The sequence below is a fragment of the Colius striatus genome, chromosome 1 (genome assembly GCF_028858725.1).
Source record: "Colius striatus isolate bColStr4 chromosome 1, bColStr4.1.hap1, whole genome shotgun sequence".
Lineage (NCBI taxonomy): Eukaryota > Metazoa > Chordata > Aves > Coliiformes > Coliidae > Colius > Colius striatus.
In genome coordinates, this window is record NC_084759.1 from 152,631,674 (window position 1) to 152,657,546 (window position 25,873).

Here is a 25,873-nt window from a genome sequence, read left to right on the forward strand (position 1 = left end):
TTACTGGCCCTAATAACTTCTGACTCTTTCTCAAGTGTCAGCCAAAATCTGAAAGCTTCCAGTTCCTGCTGGAGGTTGTGCTTTCATGTTTAAAAAAACCCAAAAGGGCATATGGAAAAACTGAGAACAGAACCATTAAATCCTATACGGTGTCACCCATCAGGATTGTTAGCTGTGCTATTGATTGGTTTCTCCACGTGATCGATGGGAGCTGCATTTTGTAATGTAAATTACTGACTCATCCCTAGCCCTGCCGTCTTTGTTATGCACCCGGTGAGCAGTCGGGCCACCCTTGGGGTGTAGGGGTAATGGACACAAGCTGTAACACACAAAGTTCCACTGAAACACAAGGGAAAACTTCTTTGCTGTGAGTATGAGGGAGCCCTGGTACAAAGCTGTCCAGGGAGGGTGTGGAGTCTCCTGCTCTGGAGGTTTCCAAACCCACCTGGACACGTTCCTGTGTGACCTGACGGAGGTGAACCAGCTTTAGCAGAGGGGTGGGCTGGATGATTTCTAGAGGTGTCTTCCAACCCTTGCCATTCTGTGATCCCATGATTCTGAGGATATGAGCTCTTGAATGTGAGTTAGTGCATCAAGTTTCTGCCAGACACATCACAGTTCATACTGTGACTTGTTTGCTGCTTCCCCTTGTTTTTCAGATGAATTTGAGTGTTTTTGTTGGTTCCTCCACCACCCAACTGCTCACAAATAAGTTCCAGTGGTTCAGGACATGGCTGTTTCCAACCAGAAGGTCCTTGAAAAAATCAACATGCTAGTGCAGCTGCTGCTCCAAAAGGCAGAGAACCAGCAGCTTGCCTGTGTGCTCCCCTTTCCGTGGGCTTTTCAGGTGTAGCTTTGATGTACCCAGCCCAGTCTCACTGCTGCTTCCTACATCGTATTCCTGAAAAGAAGCAGGGGAGAATGTTACTGGGATAGTGTCAAGGACTTCTGAGGACTAAGGGGAGTAATGTTGCTGAATAACCAGGGTTGTCTGGGAAAGGCAGGTTTGAAGAGCAGATTGCAAACCGCCTTCAATGGGTTAACAAAAAAGTGAAATTAAACCTTTTTTTAATGCTCACCAGGAGAGCACCAGGGAAGAGAAAGAAGCTGAACTGTAACAAGAGCAACGGAGGACCGATGCTAGGCATATTTTGCTGGGAATAGCGAGGCTCAGTCAGGTAAAGCTCAGGTGAGCCAAACCTCTCTGAGACACCTTGTGGATTCAGGGGAGACTTTAGCACCTCTTTAAGGTTCAGGTTAACCGGCCCCTGGGGTGATGCTGCCGGGGGCCTTTTAGTGAAGGGAAGAGGCCGAGGTGTGATCCGCAGCCCGGTGCCCCGTCCCCAGCCCCGGGGCCCCCAGGGTCGATCCCCGCCCGCTGCCACCGACACGTGGGTGCCCGCACGCGTGAGGCCGCGGCGCCGCTCCTCCGCCAGCCACTCAGAGCGCGATATTCAAATCATGGCTGGGCGGCAGCCAATGAGAGCGCGGGGGCGGGGCCTCGCTCCCCGCCGTTCCCACGGCCGGCTTCATTCAGGCCGGGAGCTCGGCGGGCGGCGCGGTGCTGGGAGCCATGGGGAGACTGAGGTACTGGGGGGCACTGGGAGCACTGAGCGTGGCTGGCTGCATGCCTGCATGGCAGAGGCCCCCAGCATTACCCTGGCAGTAGGCCACAAGGGATGTAGAGGGCAATGATTTGCCCATCAGGCAGCAGGATGCAATGGGTTTCAGCCATGGGTAGCAACCTGTGAGCAGGGAGTGTGGGCAGTGCTGTTGGGGTATTCCGTGCTGCATCCCTGGCAGGTGAGTGCCTAGGCTTTTTTCTGGTATTTTTGCATGAGTGAGTCAAGAAGCATGCCCCAGTGTGAGGAGGGAGGCTGCAAGTTTGGCACTAGTGTAGCTCGCTGTATGGGAAATGAGGGTACTGAGGCACCAGTGCGATTTGCTGTATCAGAAATGAGTGTACTGACAAGCAAAGTATAGCTTAGTTTTGGCATTGGCAATTGGCTCTGGTTGTTTTGGTGGGCAGCCATAGCCTTGACCACCTGCTCTGACTCAAGTGTCCATGCCTAGGGGAGTGATGGCATGTTCACATCAGGGATGCTGGACTTGTCCCACACTGATTTACTGTCCTGTTTTTGCCTCTTCCAGGGAAATTAAGTAGAGCCCTTGTAGCACAGATTACCTCCTCGAATCCAAGGATTAAACCCTGTGGGACAGAGTTGGTGATGGTGGGCAGGATGCTTGCAAAAAGCCAGGGCAGGAGTGTAGAGCCCAGCAGTCGTGCTAGTAATGCTTGTTGCCCATCACAGTTTTGCAATTGACTGTCCTATAAGTCTCAGAAATTTTATTGGGATCAACAATAAGAGAGTCTCAGTGAATTTACAAATTTTATAAGCTGCTTATAGCTATACCTTTATGAACAACATAGTCAAGAAGAAGGGTTTCCTTTCTATGCCTTTGAAGAGACCTTGAAGGAAGAAAACTTCCATCAAACAAAACAGCAGGACGTGAGCATCCTTCCCTCTCTTCACAGGGGCTTCCAGACTGGGGGGTGTCAGCAGCCATTTGAGGGTGCAGTGCAGTGCCCTCTTCTAAAAGACATCCCTGCTTTAGCATAACCTTTTGTTATCTGTAATTATATTGATGATACTCTTCACCTTGTACCTGGATGCCCTTTGACTCCAGTATTGCCAGCAAACTTCAGTCTGGAATAACATTCCTGCTTCCACAGGAGCCTGATGCTGTGAGACTTTAAGCTCTGGTCTGCTGCTGTTCCTTCCTCCTTTTCCTCCTGGCTTCTACCAGACAGCAGCCCATCAGATGTTCGTCCCTGCTGTGGAGGATGTCTGGTCCAGTAGAGGATGTGCCCTGCATGAACTTTGAAGCCAACATATTTGCAAAGGGCCTGTGCCAGCACTGTTTTAGAGCAGCAGGGGCTCACCAGCACACTACCCAGGTGAGCTCTTCCATCCCACCTGGAGGCTATGAATACTTAATTAAGGGCCCCTTTGTTCCATGTTGGGACTCCAGGTGCCTTTGTAGAGATGGAAATCTGTAAGAGAAAGAATCAGCCAGGCTTCTTAGATGTCTTTAGGGGAAAGCTGCATGAGGAGAGAGGAGAGAGTCTTCTCAGGCATGTGAATCTGCCCAGGTCAGAGCTGGGAGCCACCTTAGCAGAGAAGGACTGGACAGCAGGTATAAGGGGCTCCATAGATCCTGGAAGGGAAAGCAGGGGTGTCAGAGATGCAAAGCTACAAGGAGCAAAGGAGACACTGACAGAGCAGGGATGCACTATTACTCTGCTTGATGCCTGCTGGTATTTACAGCCTGACTCACCTGAAATATGGTCCTGGTAGATGTCCATGTAGCCCTTGGCTGAGTCCTGTCCCTGGGGCAGTTGCAGCAAGCTGTTCCTGGGAGGGAAGGCGGGAAGGGGATAAATCTCACACGACTTTGGGCTCTGGATACCTCGACCCAATGCGGTCCTTTGGCATAGGGCCAGAGGCACAAGCTGCCTGGCTGCCTCCGACCGGGTGACAGCTGGTTTCATGTTCACAGAGGGTTTCGTGTTGTTCACCCTCCTCCAGGAGCCACTGGCCTGGGATAATAAAATAGTAATGAACCTCCCTCTCTCTTTCTTGCCCTCTCCCTCTCTTCGCCCTGGCCCCAGGCCCTCTAAGGTTACCTCAGCCTTTTGCCTGTGATCTGCTCAGAGCTGTCATCTCTGAGCGAATCCCGGCGTGGGTGAGATGCTGGAGGGAAGGCAGCCCGGACAGCCAGATCTCCAGGGCCTCCCCCACTGCTGCTCATAAGCCCCGCAGGTAACAACAGGGCCGGGGAGGATGCTGAGATGCCTGCAAGCCCTGACAGAGAGAGGTAGGGGTGGGGCTGCAGCCTTCACCTCAAAAACCTCCCTCCCTTTCGGCTCCGTTACCTCTCCCCAGGCTATCCGGGTGGCAAGGGAGAGCAGCAGCAGCAGCATCAATGCCAGCGTAGGGGAAAGTCAGTTTCCCTGAGCCCTCATCCACGTGAGCTGTCACTGGGATGCTTGCATCACTCAGCATCAAATAGGAGCACGCTTGGCCTCCTGAAGTAGGAGAAAAATCTCAACAGTGGGCTGGGAGAGACACCAAGAGCCCCAGAGAACCAGGCTGTTCTAGGAGGAGGTAGAAGCAGCGGATGTTTCCGAAGAGCAGCCTTCCTCCTCATCCTCATCGTGCTGACAGCAGCCCCGCACGCCTTTGTTCCCCGCAGGAGCATGCTGTGGAGGTGGTGGGGCGCGATGCCGGCAGCGAGGTGGAGCCCGGTGGGCCCTGGGACGCCCTCCACATTTTAGCCCCACAGTGCGAGGTGTATGTGTGCGTGGGCCCGGCAGAGGCAGCAGAGCGGTGAGTACAGCAGCTCCAACCAGCCCCCTCGGCGGGAAGGACGGAGCGGGGGCAGCGGGAAGGCGAGCTGGGGGGAAGATCAGGTGCCTTCTTCCCCGTGCTCACACCAGTGCCTGGGAAAAAGAGCAGCGCAACCTCTCTGCGCCGTGCCCTTTAACTGGGTTCTTCTTGGCTGTCCCAGGAGAGGTCAGGGGGCCACCAAAAAAAGTATTCTTCCTTCTCACTGCCTCTAGAGCAAGGCAGATGGTCCCAGGGTAGGCTCTTTGGCCAGCCTTTGCCCATCCAGTGGACAGAGATATGGTGTGGCTTGGACTGCCGGCGCTGCCATCCACCTCTGAGCTCTCTGGGCTGTGCTGACCACCAGCTGTCCTCTCTCCCTGCCTCACAGCTGGCACGAAAACAGGGGATATCCCCCACTCAGCCCCGGAGCTGAGGGTGAGCACAGAGAAACCGGCACCAACCCCAGCGCCTGTGCTGAAGCCACCTCCACGTTTGCCAGGGTGAGATGGGGATCTCTTGTGGTTCGGGTTATTTTGATCTCTCCAGCCCCCTCGGGCCTTCAATGCCACTTCTGCTGGGCACGTTCAGAAAGTCCTGAGATGCAAGGGGTATCGTCTGAGACCCCTAGTCCCCACAAAGGAATCTCTCTGCCAAAGGGCAGTTGAGATTTGCTCTTGGATTCCCTCATTTGGACTTCCCTGCATTGTTTCTTGCCATACCCATTGATGTAGGGCTGGGGTTGTCTTATGCTCACCCAGCTTCTCTCCTGGTTCCTTTTTACCAGCAGCTTTGGTCTGAACAGTCTGTAACTTCTTAGATGTGTTCTTACTCCCTTCCAACCTACAAAAGCTAGCAGTCTCCACTGCAGAGATTTTCCCTATCTTGTCTCCCAGGACGGGGAAATGACCCGACTGTGGGACAACACTTTGGGATCAGGCAAATGGGACATGATGAACTACGTGGGCCTCAAGGAGGAGGTGCGGCCACGAGCCCTGCAGGCAGACAGGCCCAGGTGGGCTCAGCCCGTTCCCTCTGGATCCTGGGTGAGAGCTGAGGCCCAGGGCTTTAGGAAAGAGATCTGCCCACTGAAAGCAGGTACACTTAGTTTGCCCCCGTGTGAGATCCTAGTTCTGGTTTGCTTTCCACTCAGGGGTCTCTGAAGTTCATGGCCAATCTCTATTTAGATTTAGCCTCTATTTACCCAGTTCTGGTCCCGGGAGGCATTCAACACCTCTGCAGGCACCCTGCAAAGGGGTGAGGCCCAGAGCCCATGAGGTGGCATCTCTGTGTGTGCTGGCTGTGAACTGTGGGTCTCCTGGGTGTTCTGTCTGCATGGTTTGGGGTGCCCTCGGCTGGTGGTGCTGTGTCCCTGTGCTCCCACCCTGTCTGGAGGGAGTCTGGGTTTTATCTCTGCCCTCCTGGACCGTTTCTAGCTCTCCTCCGAAGACCTGCTTTGCCGTGGACGTGGTGGCATCCCGCGTCGCTCGTGCCTCCCCCAGTAACGGCCTTCTCCCCGTCCCAGAGCGCCGGCCCGCCAGCCAGAAGCCCGAGGAGAGCTGGCCGAAGCACCGCAAACCCGACCCTCCCTGGGCAGCCTCCCCGCCGCGTGCCACTGGCGGCTCCTCGCCGGCCCGTTACAACCCAGCGGGCGCCGGCGGGCACCTTGTGGGCTCCCGAAGCCGGGAGCCCCGTGGGCACCCCGCCAGCAGCGGGGGCACGGACGGGCGGCACGTGCTGGAGAGGCAGGAGTACACGGTGCTGGCAGACCTGCCCAAGCCCAAGCGTCTCGGCCAGCGGGAAGCTGTTGACCGCTACGGCTCCCGCACGCTCAGCCCCGGCCGGGTGGAGGTGGAGAAGATATTTGGCTGTGAACGCAGGTGAGAAGCAACAGCTCTCCGCATCGGTCACAGCTGGGGTCACAGCCCTCACCTCCAAAGCACTGCTGTGCCCCATTGAGAGCACAGAACTTAGGTGGCGAAGCTCAGCTGTGAGCTGCTTTTAAATTTCTCCTAAAGCAAAGGTTGGGTTTGGGTTTAGATTTAGCACCTCCTGACCTGCGAGCTCCCCCGCAGGCAGCTGAAACCATTGGGAAGGTGCAGGGAAGCTGCGCCACTGGATGTAGAGAAAGCAGCCTACCCTCCTATTCCTCACAGCCACCTCCTGGAAGCTTGCTGGATATGCTGTGGAGTAGGGCAAGCCATGGAAAGGGGGAAGGAAAGAGGTAGTCCCCACTCCCAGTGTTCATAGCTGCCCAGGGATCCAGGGTGCCACTACAAGAGCCGTTTAGGAGAGGACAGGGGATGCCAAGAAGTACCCAGTGCTGATTGGGTCTTGGCTGGAGAAGTGAGAGTGGCTGTAAACAGGGACCAAGGAAGTATCCTGGGCAGGTGGGTGGGATGTGAAGCACTAGATGGACATATTAATGAATTGTGTGAAGAAGACATGTCTGTGAGGTCAGCCTCGAGGACGCTTAGGCAAGGGGCTCTGCCTCTGAGCTGAGCCTGGTAGCAACTGGACAAACTGTGTCTGCCCTCAGGAAGTCAGAGACCCTGGAGGCCTTCCAAGCCCTGGAGGAGGGCCGCGTGGATCGGCTTGATGGCAAGACTCCGGTGCCACCCAGCAAAGGCCGCCCAGTTCAGAGGCAGTCCAGCCCCAGCCTGCCCAGAGAGGTGAGGCTTGGCTGCGCAGCCAGTCCAGATCCTCAATCTGGGTTGCTATTTGCTGCCACGTTTTCCTCCCTTTCTGCCACCTGCTTCTCTCTTTAACTCCCCTGCTTGCCCTTCCCCTTATTCCCACACCTATTCCTGCTGTGGACTAGGACTCCTGTCTCTTAAACGGCAGCAGCCCTTTCACCCAAGTGGCTTCTCTTCAGTACGGGCTGGCTCTGTGCATCGGTTGCAATTGCTGTCCGGGGGACTATTTAATCAAACCGTCTCCCAGCTCTAGTCCCGTTTTGTTTCCTTTCACCAGCATATATGTTCTTTTAAGAGAACTCTCTTAAAAACTCTTTCCCCCATGTCCCTAGGGTCAGCGTCCCTCCTGGCACCTCGAGCAGCGCAGCAGAGACCCCAAGGAGCACTTGCGTTCCCCCAGCCCGGCTCGACACCCTGAGAAGGCCAGCAGGAACTGGGGGGACACCCCACGCTCCGCCAGCCCTGGGAGGCTGCTGGAGAGGGGCAGCCGGAGCCCACGCTCCGCAAGCCCAGCTCACCGCTCGGAGAGGAAGGCAGGAGAGCCCGTGAGCCCTCCCTGGCGAGCGGAGAAAAGCTGGAGGAGCCGAGGGGAGCCCAGCCGCACCGCGACCTTAGAGAGGGGCCGAGCCACCTGGCAGACCGGTGGCACAGGCCCAGGCCCGGAGCGGAAGAGCCGAGGGGACTCCCTGCACCCCACGGGCCTTGGGAACAGTGTGCTAAGCCGAGCAGGGCCGCCGCCACGGTCCCTCAGTCCCGGGAGACGTCCGGAGAGCGGCACGTGGAGAAGCCAAAAGGAGACCTCCCCTCCCAGCCCAGGGCGGGGGGCAGAGAGGCAGCGGGCGAAGTCGGGGGAGCCACTGCACCTCAGGGGGCCCGGCAAGCCACCCGAATGTGGCTGGCGGAGCCTCCGGGAAAAGCTGCCGCCCTCCCACCCCGGGAAGGGTGCCGGTAGTGACTGGAGAGGCCGAGGGAAGCCCCTGCGTCCCTCAAGCCCAACGCGACCGCCGGAGCAGGACTGGAGGAGTCGGGGCAATGCCCAACCCGGACAGGCTTGGGAGAAGGACTGGAAGCGCCAAGAGAAGCCCGTGTGCCATGCAGACTTGATGCGCCAGCTGGAAAGGGACTGGAAAAGCCCTGCTAAATGTTTGGATGTTGGACTACGGCCCGATGACAGCTGGAGAAGGCCTGAGAGTCCAGCACAGCGGCTGGAGGAAGACTGGAAGGGCCTTGAGCACGCCCAAGACACAGACAACCCAGAGAAGCCATTGGAAAATGACTTGGAGAACAAGAGGCTTCTCGTTTACCATGTGAGTAGGGCAGGAGCTGGAGGTGATGGGCAAGCACAGAGTGGATGGGTCCCTTGGGTTGCAGTTCTGTGCACCCTGGTTCCCCTGGATCTTCTTCTGCCTGGGCAGAGAGGAGAGAGGATGCTTCCACCCCGGACCACGCTGGGAGGTGGATGCTTGGATCTGGGAAACTGAGGGAATGACTAAGCCCTCGTGGCTTCAGCTCATGCTTTCTCCCCTTGCAGCCCCAGCTGGGTGGAGGTGCCTTCACACCGCAGGGCAACATCAGCACCTCACGAAGCCCGCAGCCACATTCGAATGCCAGTGAGAAGCACAACAAGGTAGGGACCAGGCCCTGGGAGTTGTGAGGAAGGGCAGCTGCCCTTTCCTGGAGGCCACTGCAGGCAGCACCTGCGTCTCCAGCACTTGATCTGGACAGGTTCAGCGTGGTGCTGCCTTCCCATGACCTGGGCACTGCACTCACTGACTACCCCTCTTTCCCTTTGCCCATTTCTCAGGTGAGGAGCTGAGGCACTGAGCCTTTTTTTTTTTTTAAAAGACAGAGTGGATGAAACTAGACTTGAGACTAAAATCTCAGCATAGCTGCTTTCCTTCCCTTTGTGATTGCCCAATGGTACAATGGCACTGAGGGTTTTACGGGGATGAAGCAGGCTTTAGTGGCATGAAAGAAGATAAGGTCAACTGTGTCAGCATTCCTAGGATACCAAAAATGGTGCAAGAGTGGCTTTGGAAGGCTGCAAAAGCTGTCCCGGGAACCCATGCTGCTGGCAGCTGGGCCTGAGCCCCTGCCTCTGTCCCTCTCAGTGTGCGTCAGTCTTCTTGGCCAGGTTGTCCCCTGGTAGAGCCCAGCTTTGTGCTTTATACAAGGACAAACTGCAGCCAGGCAGGAGGTTCCCCAAGGCCTCTGAAACGTTAAATGGATGACACCTCTTCCCTTGCTTCCTTGTTCACCTCACCTATTCCATGTTTCTTCAGCACTCAGCTCTGGGCCAGGCATCTTCACTTTGCCTTACTATGGAGCCTGGCATTTTGTGATGCACAGCCCCCTGCCCCTTTTCCTTTGGGACCCTCTCCAGCAATTCTCCCTTCCCAATGCCAGCTGTGGCTTCCCGAGAGGCACCAGAGGTACCTCCTCTACCTGCTACCACAAATCCCTATTTTAGGGGGGTCGCAGGGGATAAATCCGAGCAGCTTCAGGAGCGAAGGTGAGGACCCTGATGTGTGCTGTACACACAATATGGGACTGCTGCAAAATCCTTGCCTGAAATAAAAGCCCTGCCTGAAGCAGGACGCAGGGCTCCCGGCGGTCCCTTCCTGGGGCGGCAGCGGCTCAGCCCATCCCTCCCCGAGCTTCAACTTTGCCCGGGTCCAGCGGGGAAGGAGGGAGGGAGGAAAACGTGGCTCAGCCCCCGTACCGACCGCGTCCCGTCCCGTCCCGTCCCGGGGCCGCCCCCGCGTCCCTTTCCGTGGGGCTCGGCGGCTCCATTGGCTGCGGGCGGCCGGGGCGGCGGGGGCGGCTGCCATTGGCCTGCCGGGGCCCTCCCAGGAAGTTTGAAGGACAAGAAAGAAAAGTTTTTTGGGGGCTGGTTTGGGGTGGATTTTGAGGGGGATTTTTTTTTTTTTCCTTTTCTCTTTTTCCCCGTTTTTATTTTTCGTTTGTTTTTGGTTGGTTTGTGTTTTTTCTCTTCTAATTGAAACGAGCGCGGGGCGGGCGGCGGAGCGGGCATGGTGGGGCCGCGGAAGCCGCCCGGCCGCTGAAGCCGCCCCGCCGCCCTGGCTACCAGCGCCCGGCCCCGCCGCCACCCCGGCCCCGGCCCCGCCGCCGGCCGCGGAGCCCCCGCCATGACGGTGAGTGCGGACCGGCCCGCGGGGGTGGGCTGCAGGCTGGGGGGCAGAGGGCTCCTCCGCCCGGCCGGCCCGTGGGGGTGCCCGGCGGGGCCGGGAAAGGATGGAGGGTGGGCTTCTAGCTGTCAGCCGCCGGCTCCCCGGGAGCCCGCCGCTCCCAGCCCGCCCCAGCGCCCGCCGCTTCCATGGAGAGGGGGACTCTGGCCGTGGCTGAGGCTCGGTGCCTCCTCGCTTCGCTTCCTCATCACCGCTGCGCTCCCTTTCCTTCCCGGGCCCTCGCTCGGTCGCTTGGTTGCCGGGGGGCACCGGCGCACCTAGATAGACATCGGTAACGCTGGGCGTGAGCGTGGCCGGGGCTGAGGGCCGCGGAGCTCAGCGCACCCTCGGCCGCGGTCGGAACCGAAATCCGCGGCCCCCTCCCGGCCCCGCCGGGCGTGGGGAGCTCCGGCTCCCAACGGGAACCAGATACGGTGTTGGGACAGGGTGCGTCCCACCCCCGGGGCCGGCTCTCCCCGGTGCGAGCGGCTGCCAGCCGGAGAGGGAGGCTGTTGAGCAGAGTGGGGTAATGGAGGTGACAGGCCAGGCTGTGCCCGCCGGCGTTTCACACGGAGGCGGTGGGAAAGGGAGAGCCTGTCAGCCACTGGCTTTTGCAGCACCTACACACTGGGGAGCTGCGTGTGTGCTCCAGCCTGGGAGCGGTTTTACTTTCACCAAACTGAGCGGTGGAGTGGTTTTGCTTTGTGTTTTGGCCTGAGGCCCGAGCCTTGTAGAGCTGGTTCCGTTTTTGGGGAGAGGAGACATTGTGCTTTCCGGGAAGCTGAGAGCCTCTCGGAGGTGAGAGAAAGCGGTGCTCCAGGACCTTGGGTCCCAAGGAGCTTTTGGGAGCAGGAAAAGGAGGAGGCATGGCAATATCAGAGGCTGGCGATGGAAGGAGCACACCTGGCTATCTCATCCTCGCTGTGGACACTGAACTTTCTCAGCCCTCATCCTTTTCCCCTCAGCCTCTGCATCCCAGCGCCTCTGTACCACCCAGGAGCCATTCTTTCGCTCCCACCCCGTCTCCTTTCCTTCTTTGGTGTTTACATTCTTCAGATATTTGCAGGCTGTTATCACCTCCCCTGTAGCCCTTCTTCAACCAGAGCAGGCAGCAACCTCTCCTTAACCTGCTGTTGTAAACCAGTCCTTCCAGACTATGTCACCTATGTCCCTGGCTGCTTGGGACCCACTCTGGTGCCCTTAGCAGGCAAAAATTGCTGCTGCCACCTCCCGAAGCCAAAGCCTTGCCATCTGCAACCACAAGCTGCAGTGCAGAGCCCTGACGGGGGTGCATCCTGCCACATCCTTGCACCTCCGGCACCCGGATCTCTCCCAGCGGTTCGGCTTTCCTGGACATTTCCTCCTCCCACTGCTGAGCCATTTCCTCTGCATGGAGAGTTCAGTTTGAACCGCGCTCTATCTCCTGCCGATACCCCCAGCTCTTTATGCCGGATGAGGAAGCTGGATTTGGTTGTGGGGAGGGAAAAAAAAGTGGCTTCAAGCACTTTGTCCTTTGGTACTGGCCTTGCTATGACAAGAATAGTTCCACTACAGTTCCAGAGCTGCTGCCCTGCATCTCAGGACGACAGGGAAAATGGGGCTGGCATGGGCCCTCGGCAGTTTGCCCGCTTGGGAGAAGCCTTCCAGGAGGGTTTTCTGGCCCCAGCACCACATCGGGGGCAGCAGTTCTGGCAGGACTTTGTGCCGGTTTCCTGAGCGTCCTACATCCTGTTACCGTGTGTCATTTTGGCACCTAGTGCTTTGTGACTGTAAACCCTTCACAAGACGAGACCCAGCCGATCCGTACGACAGCCCCAGCCAGGAGTCCTTTTGCTCCCTGTCTCCCTTACGTTGTTTTCCTGCCTCTGCAGAGCCTGCCCCGCTCTCTCCTGCCGAGTGCACGTGCGTCCCGGGAGAGGGGGAGGTTGAGCTTTGACGTTTTGCCTCCTTTCCTTCCCTCCCGCCGCTCCCAGTTCAGAGCTGGAGCTGAAGTCACTAGATTGGAAGGAATAACGGGGAAAAGGGTGGAGTTGCTGCCATGGAGAAGGAATTAATTTTCGGGGCCCTTTTATTCAGGGCGGCAGCAGGGACAGCGGGACGTCAGGTTCTGTAGGGATGGGGACCAGTGCATTCCCCTTGTCTCTTGCCTCTGGCAGTGCCTGTCACCTCAATGGGAGGTAATGGCCGGGAGGCCTCAGCATCCTTTTGCTCCGGCTTCCCTCCCTTCCCAGGCAGCTCAGCGCTGCCATTAGTCACTTCTGACCAATCCTGAAGCTGTAGCAGCCGATGACTCTCCCCTTGGCTGGCCTCCCCGTGTCTGCTTGAACCAGTAGCTAGAGCAGGTCAGCACATACTCAGCTCTTGCCACCCTGTAGCCTTGGGCGTAACCCAAGAGCAGCAGCGCGAGGAGGTGAAAGTAAGGGAAGCTCGGCCCAGCTGGATGGCCAGGGAGCTGGGCTTGTGAGGTAGCTATGGCCAGCTACTCGTCTCCTTTGAGGCGTGTCGAGCGGCCATTGACCCGCTGAGCCACCCCTTGTTGCTAGTTAGGTCTTAGGTGATGGTGGTGACGGCATGTGAGGGCTGCTGGTGGCTTCCCTGGGGCTGGAAAGTGAGGTGCGGTTGAGCTCTGGCACCATCACCTCTCCAGCAGTTGTCCCCGCTGGGTCCGGCTGCAGAAGGAGAGGCAGATTGTCAAACTGTGGCTTCCCTGGAAGAAGAGGTATTGGACTGAATTACTTGGTGGTGCAACATCTCTGGAGCCAACAGGGCTCGGAGGAGGGACCAGCTGGAGCTTGTTTGGCTGATGGCAAAGCCAGGGAGAGCAGTTCCCCTGAGTCAGCTCTCTGGTGCTCCACCTTGGGAAGGAGATAAACTGGTTGGGATGCCGCACCAGTGGTGTGAGGTTCGGAGAAGGCGGGGAGCGGGGGGAAACCTTTTCTATCAGGGGGTGAAGTTCTGTTCTTTGGTAGCTGTGGCCGAGGCTGAGCAGAGGAGAGGCTCAGGAGCGGGGAGGGGGAGCAGAAAGAGCTGGGTAAGAGAGGAACTAGATTGAGTCTCACAGAGGATCAAGCATTGGTTACAACTCTGATTTCATCTCTACCCTGGGGCACGTTGTTTAAAGGCAGCATGTTTTCACAGCTGTTGCATTGCCTCCTGTACGCTTGTGGTTTTGCAGAGAGCTACTTGTGTCTTTAATAAATGATCGGTGGTGAAGTTATCGGGTGGACGTAGCTCTGGGGCACGGACAGGCAGGGTTTGGACAAGGCATATCTGGTTCTTGGCAGCTTTGCCTCCGTCTCTGTGGCAAACCCTGCCGATGGCGGTGGAGCACTCCCTTCTGCCTGCTCTCCTTCACCTCCCCCTCTCTGGATAAATAACTCTGAGGCACCTTGTGGTAACCTCTGTGCTGCCTTAATTGCTTTTTAAACCTCTTTCCTATCTCCTCTTTCCTCTTACCGGAATGACTGCCTGCTGCTGAGAGCCAAATCTGGTTCTCCTTCACTGCTGGGTCCTACTGCCCCGTGACTTTCTGGACTGTTCTCACTGTCATTCTGTCACTGGGGACTTGTCTTCCACCCCCTTGGCATGAAAAGCACTGTTGTGGGTCGCTTCAAAACACTAACCCTGTGTTTTGTTCCTTTCCTCTCCAGCCAGATCTCCTCAATTTCAAGAAGGGATGGATGTCCATCCTGGACGAGCCAGGAGAGGTAAGCTGAGGCAGGGGTCTGCCTCTTCACTTAGCCCTTGTTGCTAGAGATCCCCCGGTGAGCAGACAATTTCCTTCCCTTCCAAGAAAGGCAATGGGGAGGGCCTTTGGTGGAGGTGCCTTGTTCTGTGTGCGGGCACAGAGGTTCACCCAGCGCCCCTCTCCCAGCCAACTGAGGAGTGCGAGGGGGAGCTGGAAGGGACGTGGAGGAGGGGGAAGAGAAAACCAAGAGGTCAGAGCGCAGAGCATCCCTCCCTGTTCCTACGCTTCCCCTGGTAACTGCCTATCCGTTTCCCTCCTGTCTTTTCCCTTCCCTCTCGTCCCCCTGCCTGATCCGCCTGCAGTGGAAGAAGCATTGGTTTGTGCTGACCGACTCGAGCCTGAGGTATTACCGGGATTCAAACGCAGAGGAGGTAAGTATGGCCAGCCCTTTTCCAGCCCATCCTTCCTTCCTGGCTAAGGGGGGAGCACAGCCCTGGAGTGACCAGCACACTCCCTGAAAGGCACTGGAGGTGGCGAGCTACTCTTTGCCAAGGGATTATGAAGAAGATGGATGTTTGAAGGCGGGCTGCTGGGGTGGTGAAGCCTGAGGGGCTGTCAGTGGTGGGAAAAGAAGGCCTGGTCCTGTGGCTGGGCATAAGGGGTGCTCTCCATCCATCTGTCCGTCCATCCATCCATACTGCTGGCTGTCCCTTGGGTTAAAAGACCACGCTGTGCCAGGGAGCTGAGACTGGCTCCTGCAGAGCTGTTGTGGGGGAGGGCAGGGACAAACGATGGGGGCTCTGTCAGAGCTGGGTTTGCACTGGTGTCCTAGCGAGTGGCTGTGCTTGCAGGCCGATGACCTCGATGGAGAAATCGACCTCCGCTCCTGCACAGATGTGACGGAGTTCGCAGTGCAGCGCAACTATGGCTTCCAGATCCACGTGAGTGCCTGGCAGCGCATGGCCGCGGAGCGGCGGCACTGAGGGACACCACATGGGAATACTCCCTGCTCATGCCTCTTGCCAAGAGGCAAGCTTTTTGCCAGGATGGTGGCCTGGCAGCATGTAGGTGGCAGGGACACGAGTGCTGCCCACCTGCAAAGGAAGGAGGAGGAGGAAGCGGCTTTACAGGGTTGGCCGAAAGCTGTGCTGGAGGCGTCCCAGGAGCCAAGCTAAACGCTGGGAGTGTTTACTTGATCTGTTGGCCCAGGCAACTTCTCTAGAGCCGCAGGGAGGGAGTGGTTAGCGCTGTGGATCTCAGTGTAGCTTGGCTGACCATGCTCTGAGTAACAGCCTGTATCCTCCATCTGGCCCCAGTGGAATCCTGTCCTTGGCTACTTGCAGCAGGAGGTGCCAGCTGAGGCAGCACAATTTCTGTGGGTGTGCAAGGCTGGGCACTTCACAGTCTGGGTTTCCCTATGGCCTGCTACAGTACCCCAACGCTAATGCCCAGCTCCCAGTGCCTGAACAGCTGGTTTGTACCAGCTCACCTTTGGCCAAACGTGCCAGCAAAGTTTCCTTTGCCTTCGCTTGGAGGTGGTTTCATGGAGGATGTGTAACAGGCTTCTCTGCAAAGAGCGTGTCTCCACTCCTACCCCTCCACCTGGCCCTAAGAGCTTTTGAAGACAGCAGTTGGCCTCTCTAACACTGTCTATCACCCATGTGAGCAAGTGCCTGTGGGTCTTGGTGAGTGGGTGGGAGCTGCCTACACCTCTGCTGGGTGTTGAGGGGGCCTCCATCATGTCCCCCTGGCAGACGAAGGATGCCGTCTTCACCCTGTCAGCGATGACCTCAGGCATCCGACGCAACTGGATCGAGGCCCTGAGGAAAAACGTGCGCCCAGTCAGCGCTCCGGATGTTACCAAGTAAGAGCTGCCCTGCACCGCTTCTCCTCTTCCTCTTTTTTCCTGCCTCTCTCCCCTGTGGGGGTGGGGAATGCCCTGCTGGAAATCCATCCACTCCCAGATCAGCCCTGCCCTCCAGTCCTCCTGAGCAAGGCCTGACTACACCAGGTAGTGGCACGGATTGAGACCCCGATGGCTCCCGCTCTTGCGCCTGCTTTTTGCCTCGCCGCATTAGTTTAGCCCAGTTTCTCCACCAGCAGGTCTGGAACCAGGGTGAATCCTCCCCACCCTGTGGAGGAACCTGTTTCCCTGAGGGATGGGATGCTACAAGCCCAGCTCCGTTCTTGGGGTGGGGTTTTGCAAAGCTGAGCCGAGCGACCGCTGAGCCTTGCACAGTTGGCAGTGCCTGTGCTGACATCCTTTCCCTACATGGTGCTTCACCTTCACGGGCCGCCTCTCTGGTTTCAGGCTCTCTGACTGTGATAAGGAGAACTCCTTCCACAACTGCATCCCCCAGAAGGGCTCACTGCGAACAGAGGAGCAGCAGCGCTCGGGTTTGGGCTCCGAGGCCAACTCCAAGGGCGGTCACTGGAAGGCGGATGGGCCGCGCCATGCCTTTGACTATGTGGAGCTGTCTCCCTTGCCGCAGGACCCTGGGAATCAAGGGTCCCTGCAGAGGACGAGAGGGAGCTCGAGGATCTCTGAGCGAGCTCCCAAGCAGGAGGAGCTGGAGCGGGATCTGGCCGTCCGTTCGGAGGAGAGGCGGAAATGGTTTGAGAGCCCTGACGGCAGGGTTCCCAGCAGCGAGGGCTCAGTGGGAGACCCTCCCCGCAAGGTGGGGGAGCAGGACCTCCCCACAGCCCCGCTTTCGGAGGAGCAGCGCGTCCGGCTGAACGAGGAGATAGAGAAGAAGTGGCTGGAGCTGGAACGCCTGCCCTTGAAGGACTCACGGCGGGTGCCCTTGACAGCACTGCTGAACCAGAGCAAGGGAGGCCATGGAGATAGCAACGAGGCACTGAAAAAGGAGGTGAGAGCATTCCTCCTCTCTGAAACTGGGATTCTGGTGGCCCCTTAATGTGGTCCCTGGCAGCAGGGGACTCGGCAGAAGGGCAAAAGCAGAGGTGTGGGGAGATGTTCATTGTTTCTGGCTCAGTTTGCCACCCACCCAGTGCATGGGAGCTTTTGCAACTAGGTAACGCAAAGCCAAAGACCCACTCTCACGCACCTGGAGAGGTTCCCTGGGCCACATTTTAGTCCGGGATAAGTTAGCTGGAGGCACTGCTCACATGGAGTCTGTGTTTCCTGCGAGTACATCCGTAGCCTCTCTTCTCTGGCTGCTCCCAAGGCTGCAAGTGCTTCACCTGCCAGCCTTTGAAAGGAGCCCTGTGCTTGTCTGTCATCCTCACTATGCATGCAGCAGTGGCTTTCTCCAGCACGAGTCCACCTCTGGAAGTTGAGATGTTTCTTCCTCTCCTTGCTAGCACTTACCAGGCTAGGGCAGACTTTGCTGGTTTGGTCCCTTGGCAGACTGCCATTCCTGTGGGAAGCAGACATCTCCCTTGGCTGTGCGTGATCCTCCCCCACCATCCCTAAACTCAGGGTTTGGATGGAGCACATTGGCACTTTTCTACCCCTCTCTCCCCTCCCTGGCACAGGTCCAGTCACTGCGGGCGCAGCTGGAGTCATGCCGAGCCCGAAACGAGAGCCTTCGGGAGGCGGCGAGATCCCAGGGAGACAGCCACGTGCCCCGGGGGTACATCTCACAGGTGAGCAGGGCGCTGGACCCAGGGCCTGAGGCTCCCTCCCAGTCCCACACCAGGAAATGCTGGGACCCAGCTCGTGTCTGAGAAGGTATCGCTAATCATTGGGTTGCCATGGTCACCCTAACTGGGCCCACTCCTAATCAATGTTAATTACATAAAGGCCGTTGCTTGTTGCCTGGCCTTAAAGGGGACAAACAGTGGGGAGGAGTAGGAGGAGAGTTAGAGTGGAAGTGCAGGATCTGTCCCCTGCTTTGTGTGTGTGTGTGCTTGATGCTGGGCTGAGGGGGTCAGGAGTGGGTCAGCTGCACAGGAGTGGGTCAGCAGCCTTTTGACAAGCCGCCCGCAGGTGCCCTGGCAGTTTTCAGCATGCCACATGTGGATCTCGCCAACAGGGGCTCCTGAATCCCTTGTTGAAAGCAGTCTGTTGGGCCCTGGGGAGCTCTTGTCCCTGCCAGAGCTGCCCAAGCCCTGAAGGTCACTTTGACAGCACAGCTTGTTTGTTTGCTGGGACAGCACATGGAAAAGCCCACAAAGCAGTTTGCTCGTGTCTCAGCCTCTCACTTTGCTTCGTTTATTTATTTTCCCCTTCATGGACTCATCCAAAAGCAAGGTGGGGGTCACATCCTGAGGGGCTTCCCGGGGGGAGGCTGCCGTTCCACCATGCTGGGCAGATTTCAGGATGTGCCCTGCGTGTCGAAAGATCCTGAGGGTAGGGAAGGAAATTGGGGCTGGCGAAGCGTGTGGCAGTGGGTTGGCTGTACCTAGCCCAGATAAAGAAACCCACAGGTCCTGTGGCACCCTGCCCAGCCACTTACCAGTCGCTCTGTCATCTTGATTTAATATTTACAGCTCACAGGCCTCTTTGTGTGGTCAAAAAAAAAAACCCAACAGAAATGGGGAGAAGTGGCACCTTATCTTCCTAATAACGTGGCTCAGAAGGGCAGCGTTTCACATCAGAGGCCCAACTCAGCCTTTGCCCAAAGGCCCTGTTCTCTCTAAGTCTGACAGGTTTGGAGCCAATCTGAGGATAGGTTCCCAAATTGATCCCTCACCTATTCCTCTCCTTTGGTCGATCTGTGAAGCTTCCCAGTTTCTCTCATCTTGGTAGGGAGGAGTAGGCAGCAAGGACTTGCATTCCCCCAGTGCGTTGCAGCACCCTTTCTATCAGCCTTTGCCTCAGTACTGGGGGAAGGAATGGAATGACAAGGGGATGTTGGGGGATGTGGTGGCTTCCTGGCTCTCTGCTGATGTCTTAGAGGCCCTGGCTTTTTAAAATAATACTCTGGAATGGTATTCCTCCTGAGAGACTTGGGATGATGCTGCCAGTGTCTGGAGGGAGAGCAGGGGCATAGCTCTGAGGTGAGAACCGCTTTGCATTGCTGTAACACCAGTTAACCACAGAGCTTAACCGTCAAGGAACCATCCCCTCTTGGTCTCAGAGCTGTCAGAAAGGAATGCAAGCTGTGTGAGGAGGATCCCTAACCATGGGGCTTTGGCGGGGCTCTTTGGCAGCCTCTGTCAAGCCAGAGGGCAAGGCAGGGTGTCACTTTCCAGGAGAAGAGGCTCAGTTTTCATTGATTCCAGGGGATGCTGCCTCATTTAAAAGGCAGATAGTGAGCTGCAGTTCCCGCTGTTGATCTCCTCCGGCCAGGCAGTGATGGAGAGCCTGGGGCATCGGGTGTCTTATCTCCAACTCTTGGCCCAGGAGAGACATTCCTGCCTTGCTGCTTCAGTTTTAAGAAGAGCAAGATGAACGTTTCTTTCTTTGCAAAGGGTGAGGGAGTTGCGAGACGTGCAGCGCTGTCACGTGGTTGTGTTCGGTGATAAAAGTGCCACTTCACTTTCAAAAGAAAAAGACCCACCTGGGAAGTGGTTTCCCTTCTCTCAGAACACCCCTGGACTCGGGTGAGGTTTGCACAGGCAAACATCATCCTGGCCAGGTGGTTGCCCTGGCCCGGGCCCTCCCTCCTGCCTTCCTCACCTGTCCTGTTCCCTGGCACGGCAGGAGGCCTGCGAGCGCAGCCTGGCCGAGATGGAGTCATCCCACCAGCAAGTGATGGAGGAGCTCCAGAGGCACCACCAGCGGGAGCTGGAGCGCTTGCGGCAGGAGAAGGAGCGGCTCCTGGCAGAGGAGGCGGCGGCCACGGCAGCAGGTAGGAACCAACACCTCGCTGTGCCCAGATGGGTCCCTCCTGCCTCTTCCAGATGTCTCCTGCCATAAACCAGTCGCTCCAGTCATCTGGAGCCACACCGCTGGCCCTACTAGTGTAAGGCTGGTGCTCCTTGGAGCTTGGTGCTCCTCAGACCCCTGCTGCAAGGGGCTGTTTGGGCTGTTCAGTGGAGCGGGAATCAAGGTGATAAAGATGGGTCTTGCCTCTGCAGATGAGTGGGAGGGGGCCAGCACCTTCTTGTAAGCTGGCAGAGGTGGCAGTTGGGCTCCAACACTGCCCTGCTTTAGTCTGCTTGGCAGCATTGGGTGCATTGAGATGGTGCTGGGGTCTGGAGAAGGTGGGGGATGCCTTGAGGGCAGAAGGAAATCTGTGAAGATGAGTCTGGGGAGCCTGTAACGACAAAGACTCAGGCAGTTCCCTGGTGTGGTTTCCCCAGACGTGCCAGAGCTGGCACAGCCTGATGCCCCATCTCCCGTTGTCCCCCTTCGCAGCCATCGAGGCACTGAAGAAAGCCCACCGGGAGGAGATGAATAAGGAGATGTGCAGGACACGAAGCTTCCAGCAATGTAGCTCCATCCCAGATGCCCTCCAGAAGCAGCACCAGTAAGAAAACACCTCTCCCGCTCCCCTGCCCGCTCCCACTGCCCTGTGCCAAAGAGGCTGCTGGTGGCCAGGGGGAAAGGCAGTGCTGGTGGCCAGGGGCCAGCGAGGGTCACAGGGCAGCGATGAGCTGGCGCCTCTTTGGCAGGTTGGACATGGATTCCCTGAAGCGGGAGCTGCAGGTGCTTTCTGAGCAGTATTCCCAAAAGTGCCTGGAAATCGGGGAGCTCACCCAGAAGGCAGAGGAGCGGGAACTGACGCTGCAGCGCTGCCAGCAGGAGGGGAAGGAGCTCCTCCGGAAAAACCAGGCAAGAGAAGGGCTTTCCCTGCCAGTGAGGCCGCAGAGAGCATTTCTTCCTCTGTTAAAACTCCCCTCTTTTCTTCGTATTTCTTTCCTTCTGAGATCTTACCATCAGAAAGAAGGATAATGAAGAGTTAGAGCCTGTAGATGGGCTTGTCTTAACTATGGTGTTAAATGTTAGTGAATGTACTCTGCTGGTTGTAGGTGCCACCACTGCCATTGGGCAAGGGGTCACAAGGAGGTGTCTAAGCTGGAGCAGGGCTGACGTGAAGATGGAGGGGTCAGGACAGCAGAGAGGCCCATGACAGGGCTCCTCTGACGTCGTTGTGGTTCTGCCTGCAGGAGCTGCAGACCCGCCTGTCAGACGAGATCGGGAAGCTGCGCAGCTTCATTTCGTCGCGGGGCTCTGGGGACCGCTCTCCGCACAACAACGAGCGGAGCTCCTGTGAGCTGGAGGTACGGGGTCCCCCCGGGCTGCCCCCACCCTGCCCCTGCTGGGAGCTGGGTGCCGGATGGAGCAGTGGGGCCGGGGCAGGAAGCAGGTACACAAGCTTCCCCTCCACGACTCTCCTGTTTCCTGCCCCAGCCCTCCTGGCCCTTCCTTCCTGTGCCGCCGCCGCGCTTGCGCCAGGCTCCGCTGGCCTTTCCGAGGCGGCGGCTCTTGAGTCACCCCTGGTTCCTCTCCCCACTTCCCTGCCCCAGGTGCTGCTGCGGGTGAAGGAGAATGAGCTTTCTTACCTAAAGAAAGAGGTGCAGTGCCTCCGGGAGGAGCTGCAGATGATGCAAAAGGTGGGTGTTTTCCGAGTGCCGTTGGGAAAGCAGCCGGAGAGGGGAGGGAGGGGAGCACCAGGGCTGTGTGTCGGCAGGGATCAGGTGGTTTCGATGGGATGCTCAGGCTAAACCCTCTTGTCACCTGTGCTCCTCATCCCTGCTCGCTCCTGAGCACGTGGCTGTACCTTGTATAAGGGAAATGTCATGGAGACTTTGCTGCTGTTTTCCCCAGGTGTATGTGTGTATTCAGGGGTGTATGAAGAAGAGTGTGGCCAGCAGGCTGAGAGAGGTTCTCCTACCCCTCTACTCTGCCCTGGTGAGGGCTCATCTGATTCTATGTTTTGTCTGGAGTACTGCATCCAGTTCTGGGCTCCCCAGCTCAAGAGAGACTGGGAACTGCTGGACAGAGTCTAGCACAGGGCCACCAGGATGATCAGGGGACTGGAACATCTCTCTTATGAGGAAAGGCTGCGGGACTTGGGGCTGTTCAGCCTGAAGAAAAGACAAGACTGAGGGGAGACCTCATCAACACTTACAAGTACCTAAAGAGTGAATGTCAGGAGGATGGGGTGATACTTTTTTCTATTGTCTCAAGTGATAGAACAAGGGGTAATGGACATAAGCTGGAACACAAAATGTTCCACTTAAACACAAGGAAAATCTTCTTTACTGCAAGGATAATGGAGCCCTGGCACAGGCTGCCCAGGGAGGGTGTGGAATCTCCTGCTCTGGAGGTTTCCAAACCCACCTGGACACGTTCCTGTGTGACCTGATGGAGGTGAACCTGGATGGTCTCTAGAGGTCTCTTAAAACCCCTACCATTCTATGATTCTGTGATAAGCATGAGCAAGCCAGGAGCCCTTCTTTCCCAGGTGGGAAGCCTGGATGAAGCCTGCCTTCCCTTGCCATAGGTGTCACCTCACTGGGTGGATGGGTTTCCTTTGGGCACCGTTTCTCGGTGTGCTGCTCCCTCCACTGGCAGCAGTGCCTTCAGAGAGATTTTTAAAGACTCCTGCCAAATAGGAACCTGGAGGAGGCTTTGAGATTCAGTGATGCCCTGGGAGGTTATGTCTTTCTCATTATAACTTTCTCACTTAAGTTTTTTTCTGTGCAAGTGCCTGAGATCAGCCCTTTCAGCAGCCTGCATCTCTGGTGGGGTTTATTTTTTTCCCCTACGTCTGGTCCCAGTGTGTAGGAACCATGGAAAGCCCACATTGGCTCCTCAGTCTGATGCTGCAGATCCCACGGGACCAGCAACTCCACCTTCCTCCCTGGCCTAGGGTTTGGGAAGCGCTACCTCTGTGCTCTTCTCCTAAATCCTTTCTGCCTGGCCTGAATTGGGATGAGCTTCAAACCCAGGGCTGGCTCTCCCCTCCTCACCTGCTGGCTCTTCCTCTTCTGGGCTCGCTTCACTGCCTGCCCCTCTAATACCAGCGCTGAAACCTGCTGACCCCTCTCCCTCCCCTGGCAGGATAAGAGATTTGCCTCAGGGAAATACCAGGACGTGTATGCAGAGCTGAATCACATCAAGGTGCGCTCGGAGCGGGAGATCGAGCAGCTGAAGGAGCACCTGCGCTTGGCCATGGCGGCTCTGCAGGAGAAGGAGGCGCTGCACAACAGCGGCGGTGAATAACGGTGAGCAGGGAGTGGAGTGGGGGGATGCTGCAATCTCCCCTGCACCAGGGTGCAGCTGGCTGAGACTGCCTGCCCCTCATGGACAGAGGGCTGGAAGCTGCCCCACTTCCTTTGGCTCGATTCACTCATGAAGCTTTAGGCTTAAACTCTTCCTTCTCTGCTGTCGTGGATTAGGCCCACCTAGGAACAAAGGACCATGATCAGCTGCAAGTACTGAGGGCCTCTGGAACCCCCTAAGGACAGGGAGGGCTCAGTTGCCACCTATGGGCTGGGGCAAAAAGACAGAACTACGCAACTTGGGGAAGAAATGACCAAAACATAACAAACAGAAACGAGCAACCAAAACCAGTACAGAGTAGGGCACATGATGAAAAGTGCAACCAGCCCCTTTAAGATGTCCATCTCCCCACCCCTCCCCTCTTCCCAGGCTCAGAACCCTGATCCCAGTGTCTTTACCTCCTCCCCCCAAATGGCACAGTGGGGCAGGGAATGGGTGTTTCAGGCAGTTGTTTCCCAATAGCTCCCGCTGCTTGTCTCTCCTCAGGACACGCAGGCATCTCCTCACCATTCCCTTGCTCCAGCACAGGGTCCCTCACAGGGTGGGCAGCCCTGCACAGGCCACTCCAACATGCCTTCATCCCGAGGGCTGCAGCTCCTCTCCACTTCCTCTGGGTCGGGGTCCAAATCTCCCACCCCCTCTGACACGGAGTCTCCACCTCACCTGGCAATTACTAGTCCTGCCATTGCCCTCCGTGGGTTGCAAGGGCACAGCTGCATTCTCACCACGGGTGGCAGAGGGGTCCCCAGTCCGGCGCTCCTCCTTCCTTTCTGCTTCTCTGACTGTGGGGCCCACACGGTCACCTCCATCTTGTCCCACTCTTCCACCTCCTCCCATGCACTACAAATTTCCCTTCTTAAATAGTGATGGCAGAGGCACCAGATGGGCCTGGCCAGGCTGGAGATGGGTCCATCTCAGAGCCAAGGGGATGTTTTGAGAACTGCTTACTGGGACAGCACTGCAGCTCCCTCTCCTCATTACCAAGCAAAAGCAGCTCCACACAAACCCATCACATCTGCTTGCTTCCATCCTCTTGTTCCGCACCCCCGGCCCTCCTGTTGTCCATGACATTCTCTCAAGCTGGCTTTTGCCCCATGCCTTGAGTGTCAGCATGGGGGCAGTTATGTAGGTGATGTTTCTGCTACCTGGAGCATAAGAGGTTCCAAAGAGACATAAGGAAAAATTTCACTGTGAGGATGATGAGGCACCTGCACAGGCTGCCCAGGTGGGTTGTGAAGTCTTCTTTTCTAGGGACATTCAAAACCCACCTGGACAAGTTCCTGTGTGACCTACTCTAGGTGGTCCTGCTATGGCAAGGTGGTTGGACTAGGTGGTCTTTCGAGGTCCCTTCCAACCCTTAAGATTCTGTGATTCTGTGGTTTCCCTATGGCAGCACAGCAGAGCAGCCCTTGAGTAGACCCAGCCCTCCTCCCACCATCACCTGCCTGGGGAGGGAAGCAACGTGACAGGAATGAGGGCATCCCATTGTCTGGAGCAATTCGGGCTCTTGCTTGGAAGCTGTAGCCTTTGGGATTGGAGTCACCCTGCCGGGAGAGCCAGGGTGCCAGCCAGCCATCTCCTGGGGGAGCAGAAGGGATGGCATTTCTGCTCTCAGTGGAGCCTGTCTAAACTTACTTCTGCTTTTGTCTCCCTCTAGGTCTGCTCTCTGTTTGTTTATCTGTTCTTGTTTCGTATTTGCTCCATTCTCCCTTGCCAGGAGAGGGAGGTTGAATCCCATCCGTTACCGCCTTGGCAAGGAATCCAGCCCAGCCCCCAGCCTCCTTACTCCCCTCCCAAAGCTTTTTTGATGAACCCTTTTTTGCCTGCATACCTGAGCACGTTGTTTGGACTGGCTCCTTACATGCACCTTCTTCAGGATTTTATATGTGAAAATTATATTTTATAGAGGACTTTTTCCCCCCCTCCCCGGGAAGAAGGGGAAGAGGAGGGGGAAAACTTTTACTACATCACCAGCGTTTTCTAACCTGAACAAGAGAATCTGGTTTTGCCTCCCTCCCCAGCCCCGTGACTCCTGGCCACACAGCCACCTTCGGCACCTATTCCCTCTCTTCCAAATGTCTCTGCAGCCCCCCTGGGATGTACGCTGAGGACCACACTCTCCCCTCTGTGCCACCCCCAGGGAGCTGTGGAGAAGACACGCAAGCCATAGGAGGGAGCTGCGGGGGTAGACTGCACGGGTGTGCTTGCCTGGGACTTTTGAAATAGGAGACCTTGGCAAGAGTCCACATGATTGAGCTCTCTCTGTGACTGTCCTTTGGCTCCTTCAAGAACCCAAGTTGGCAGGAGCCCAAAGCCAAGGGGTTTCTTTCTGGGGAAGAGGAGCTGGGCGACTGCTACTGCACCTGCTGGAGCCAACCTTCCCCAAAGATGGCAGCTGCTGCTGCTCTGCTGCACCCTTCAACTTTTAACTTAATAAAATCTTCCCCTTTCGCTGAGAAAAATGTGCTCCTCAAGGGGAAGGCTCGCCACCTGACCCTAGCCCACTGTGGCTGGGTGGTTTTGGGGGGCAGCTCAACCTATCGCTTCCCCCCTCTGGATTTGAGGAGGGAGAGATGTGGGAGTGCCTCAAGGCTCCTGGCTGGTGTATGAGAAGAGCCCTGCAGTGCCATTATCCATCCATCTACCCCACTGCTGGAGGTTTGGAGGGGAAATTACCTGCTTCACCACTTTGCTCAAAAAATCCCACGCGGACCCTCAGCCCCAGAGAGGAAGAGCTGAGCCTGAGCTGCATTAGTAACTCCAGAATTGGT

The 25,873-nt window shown here is 57.1% G+C and overlaps 1 protein-coding gene across 8 annotated transcripts; it reads left to right on the forward strand.

Annotated features, from left to right (window-relative positions):
* The first annotated feature begins 1,070 nt into the window (after positions 1 to 1,070).
* On the forward strand, positions 1,071 to 25,564 carry TRIOBP (TRIO and F-actin binding protein). Of its 8 annotated transcripts, XM_062012189.1 has the most exons (22): positions 1,071 to 1,189; positions 2,735 to 2,959; positions 4,258 to 4,391; positions 4,780 to 4,891; positions 5,285 to 5,486; positions 5,914 to 6,268; positions 6,928 to 7,060; positions 7,417 to 8,391; positions 8,616 to 8,711; positions 13,923 to 13,979; positions 14,323 to 14,391; positions 14,812 to 14,901; positions 15,715 to 15,824; positions 16,272 to 16,830; positions 17,459 to 17,569; positions 19,572 to 19,719; positions 20,229 to 20,340; positions 20,486 to 20,645; positions 20,981 to 21,094; positions 21,341 to 21,427; positions 22,881 to 23,044; positions 24,760 to 25,564. In XM_062012189.1, the coding sequence occupies exons 2-21, from the start codon at positions 2,846 to 2,848 to the stop codon at positions 23,040 to 23,042; spliced, it is 3,900 nt and encodes a 1,299-aa protein (XP_061868173.1). In that variant the 5' UTR covers positions 1,071 to 1,189; positions 2,735 to 2,845; the 3' UTR covers positions 23,043 to 23,044; positions 24,760 to 25,564. The 8 variants fall into 8 exon arrangements, with proteins under 8 accessions (XP_061868173.1, XP_061868181.1, XP_061868190.1 ...); XM_062012197.1 differs by lacking the exon at positions 1,071 to 1,189 and having other exon boundaries at positions 2,731 to 2,959; positions 25,190 to 25,564; XM_062012206.1 differs by lacking the exons at positions 1,071 to 1,189; positions 8,616 to 8,711 and having other exon boundaries at positions 2,731 to 2,959.
* Positions 25,565 to 25,873: the final 309 nt, after the last annotated feature.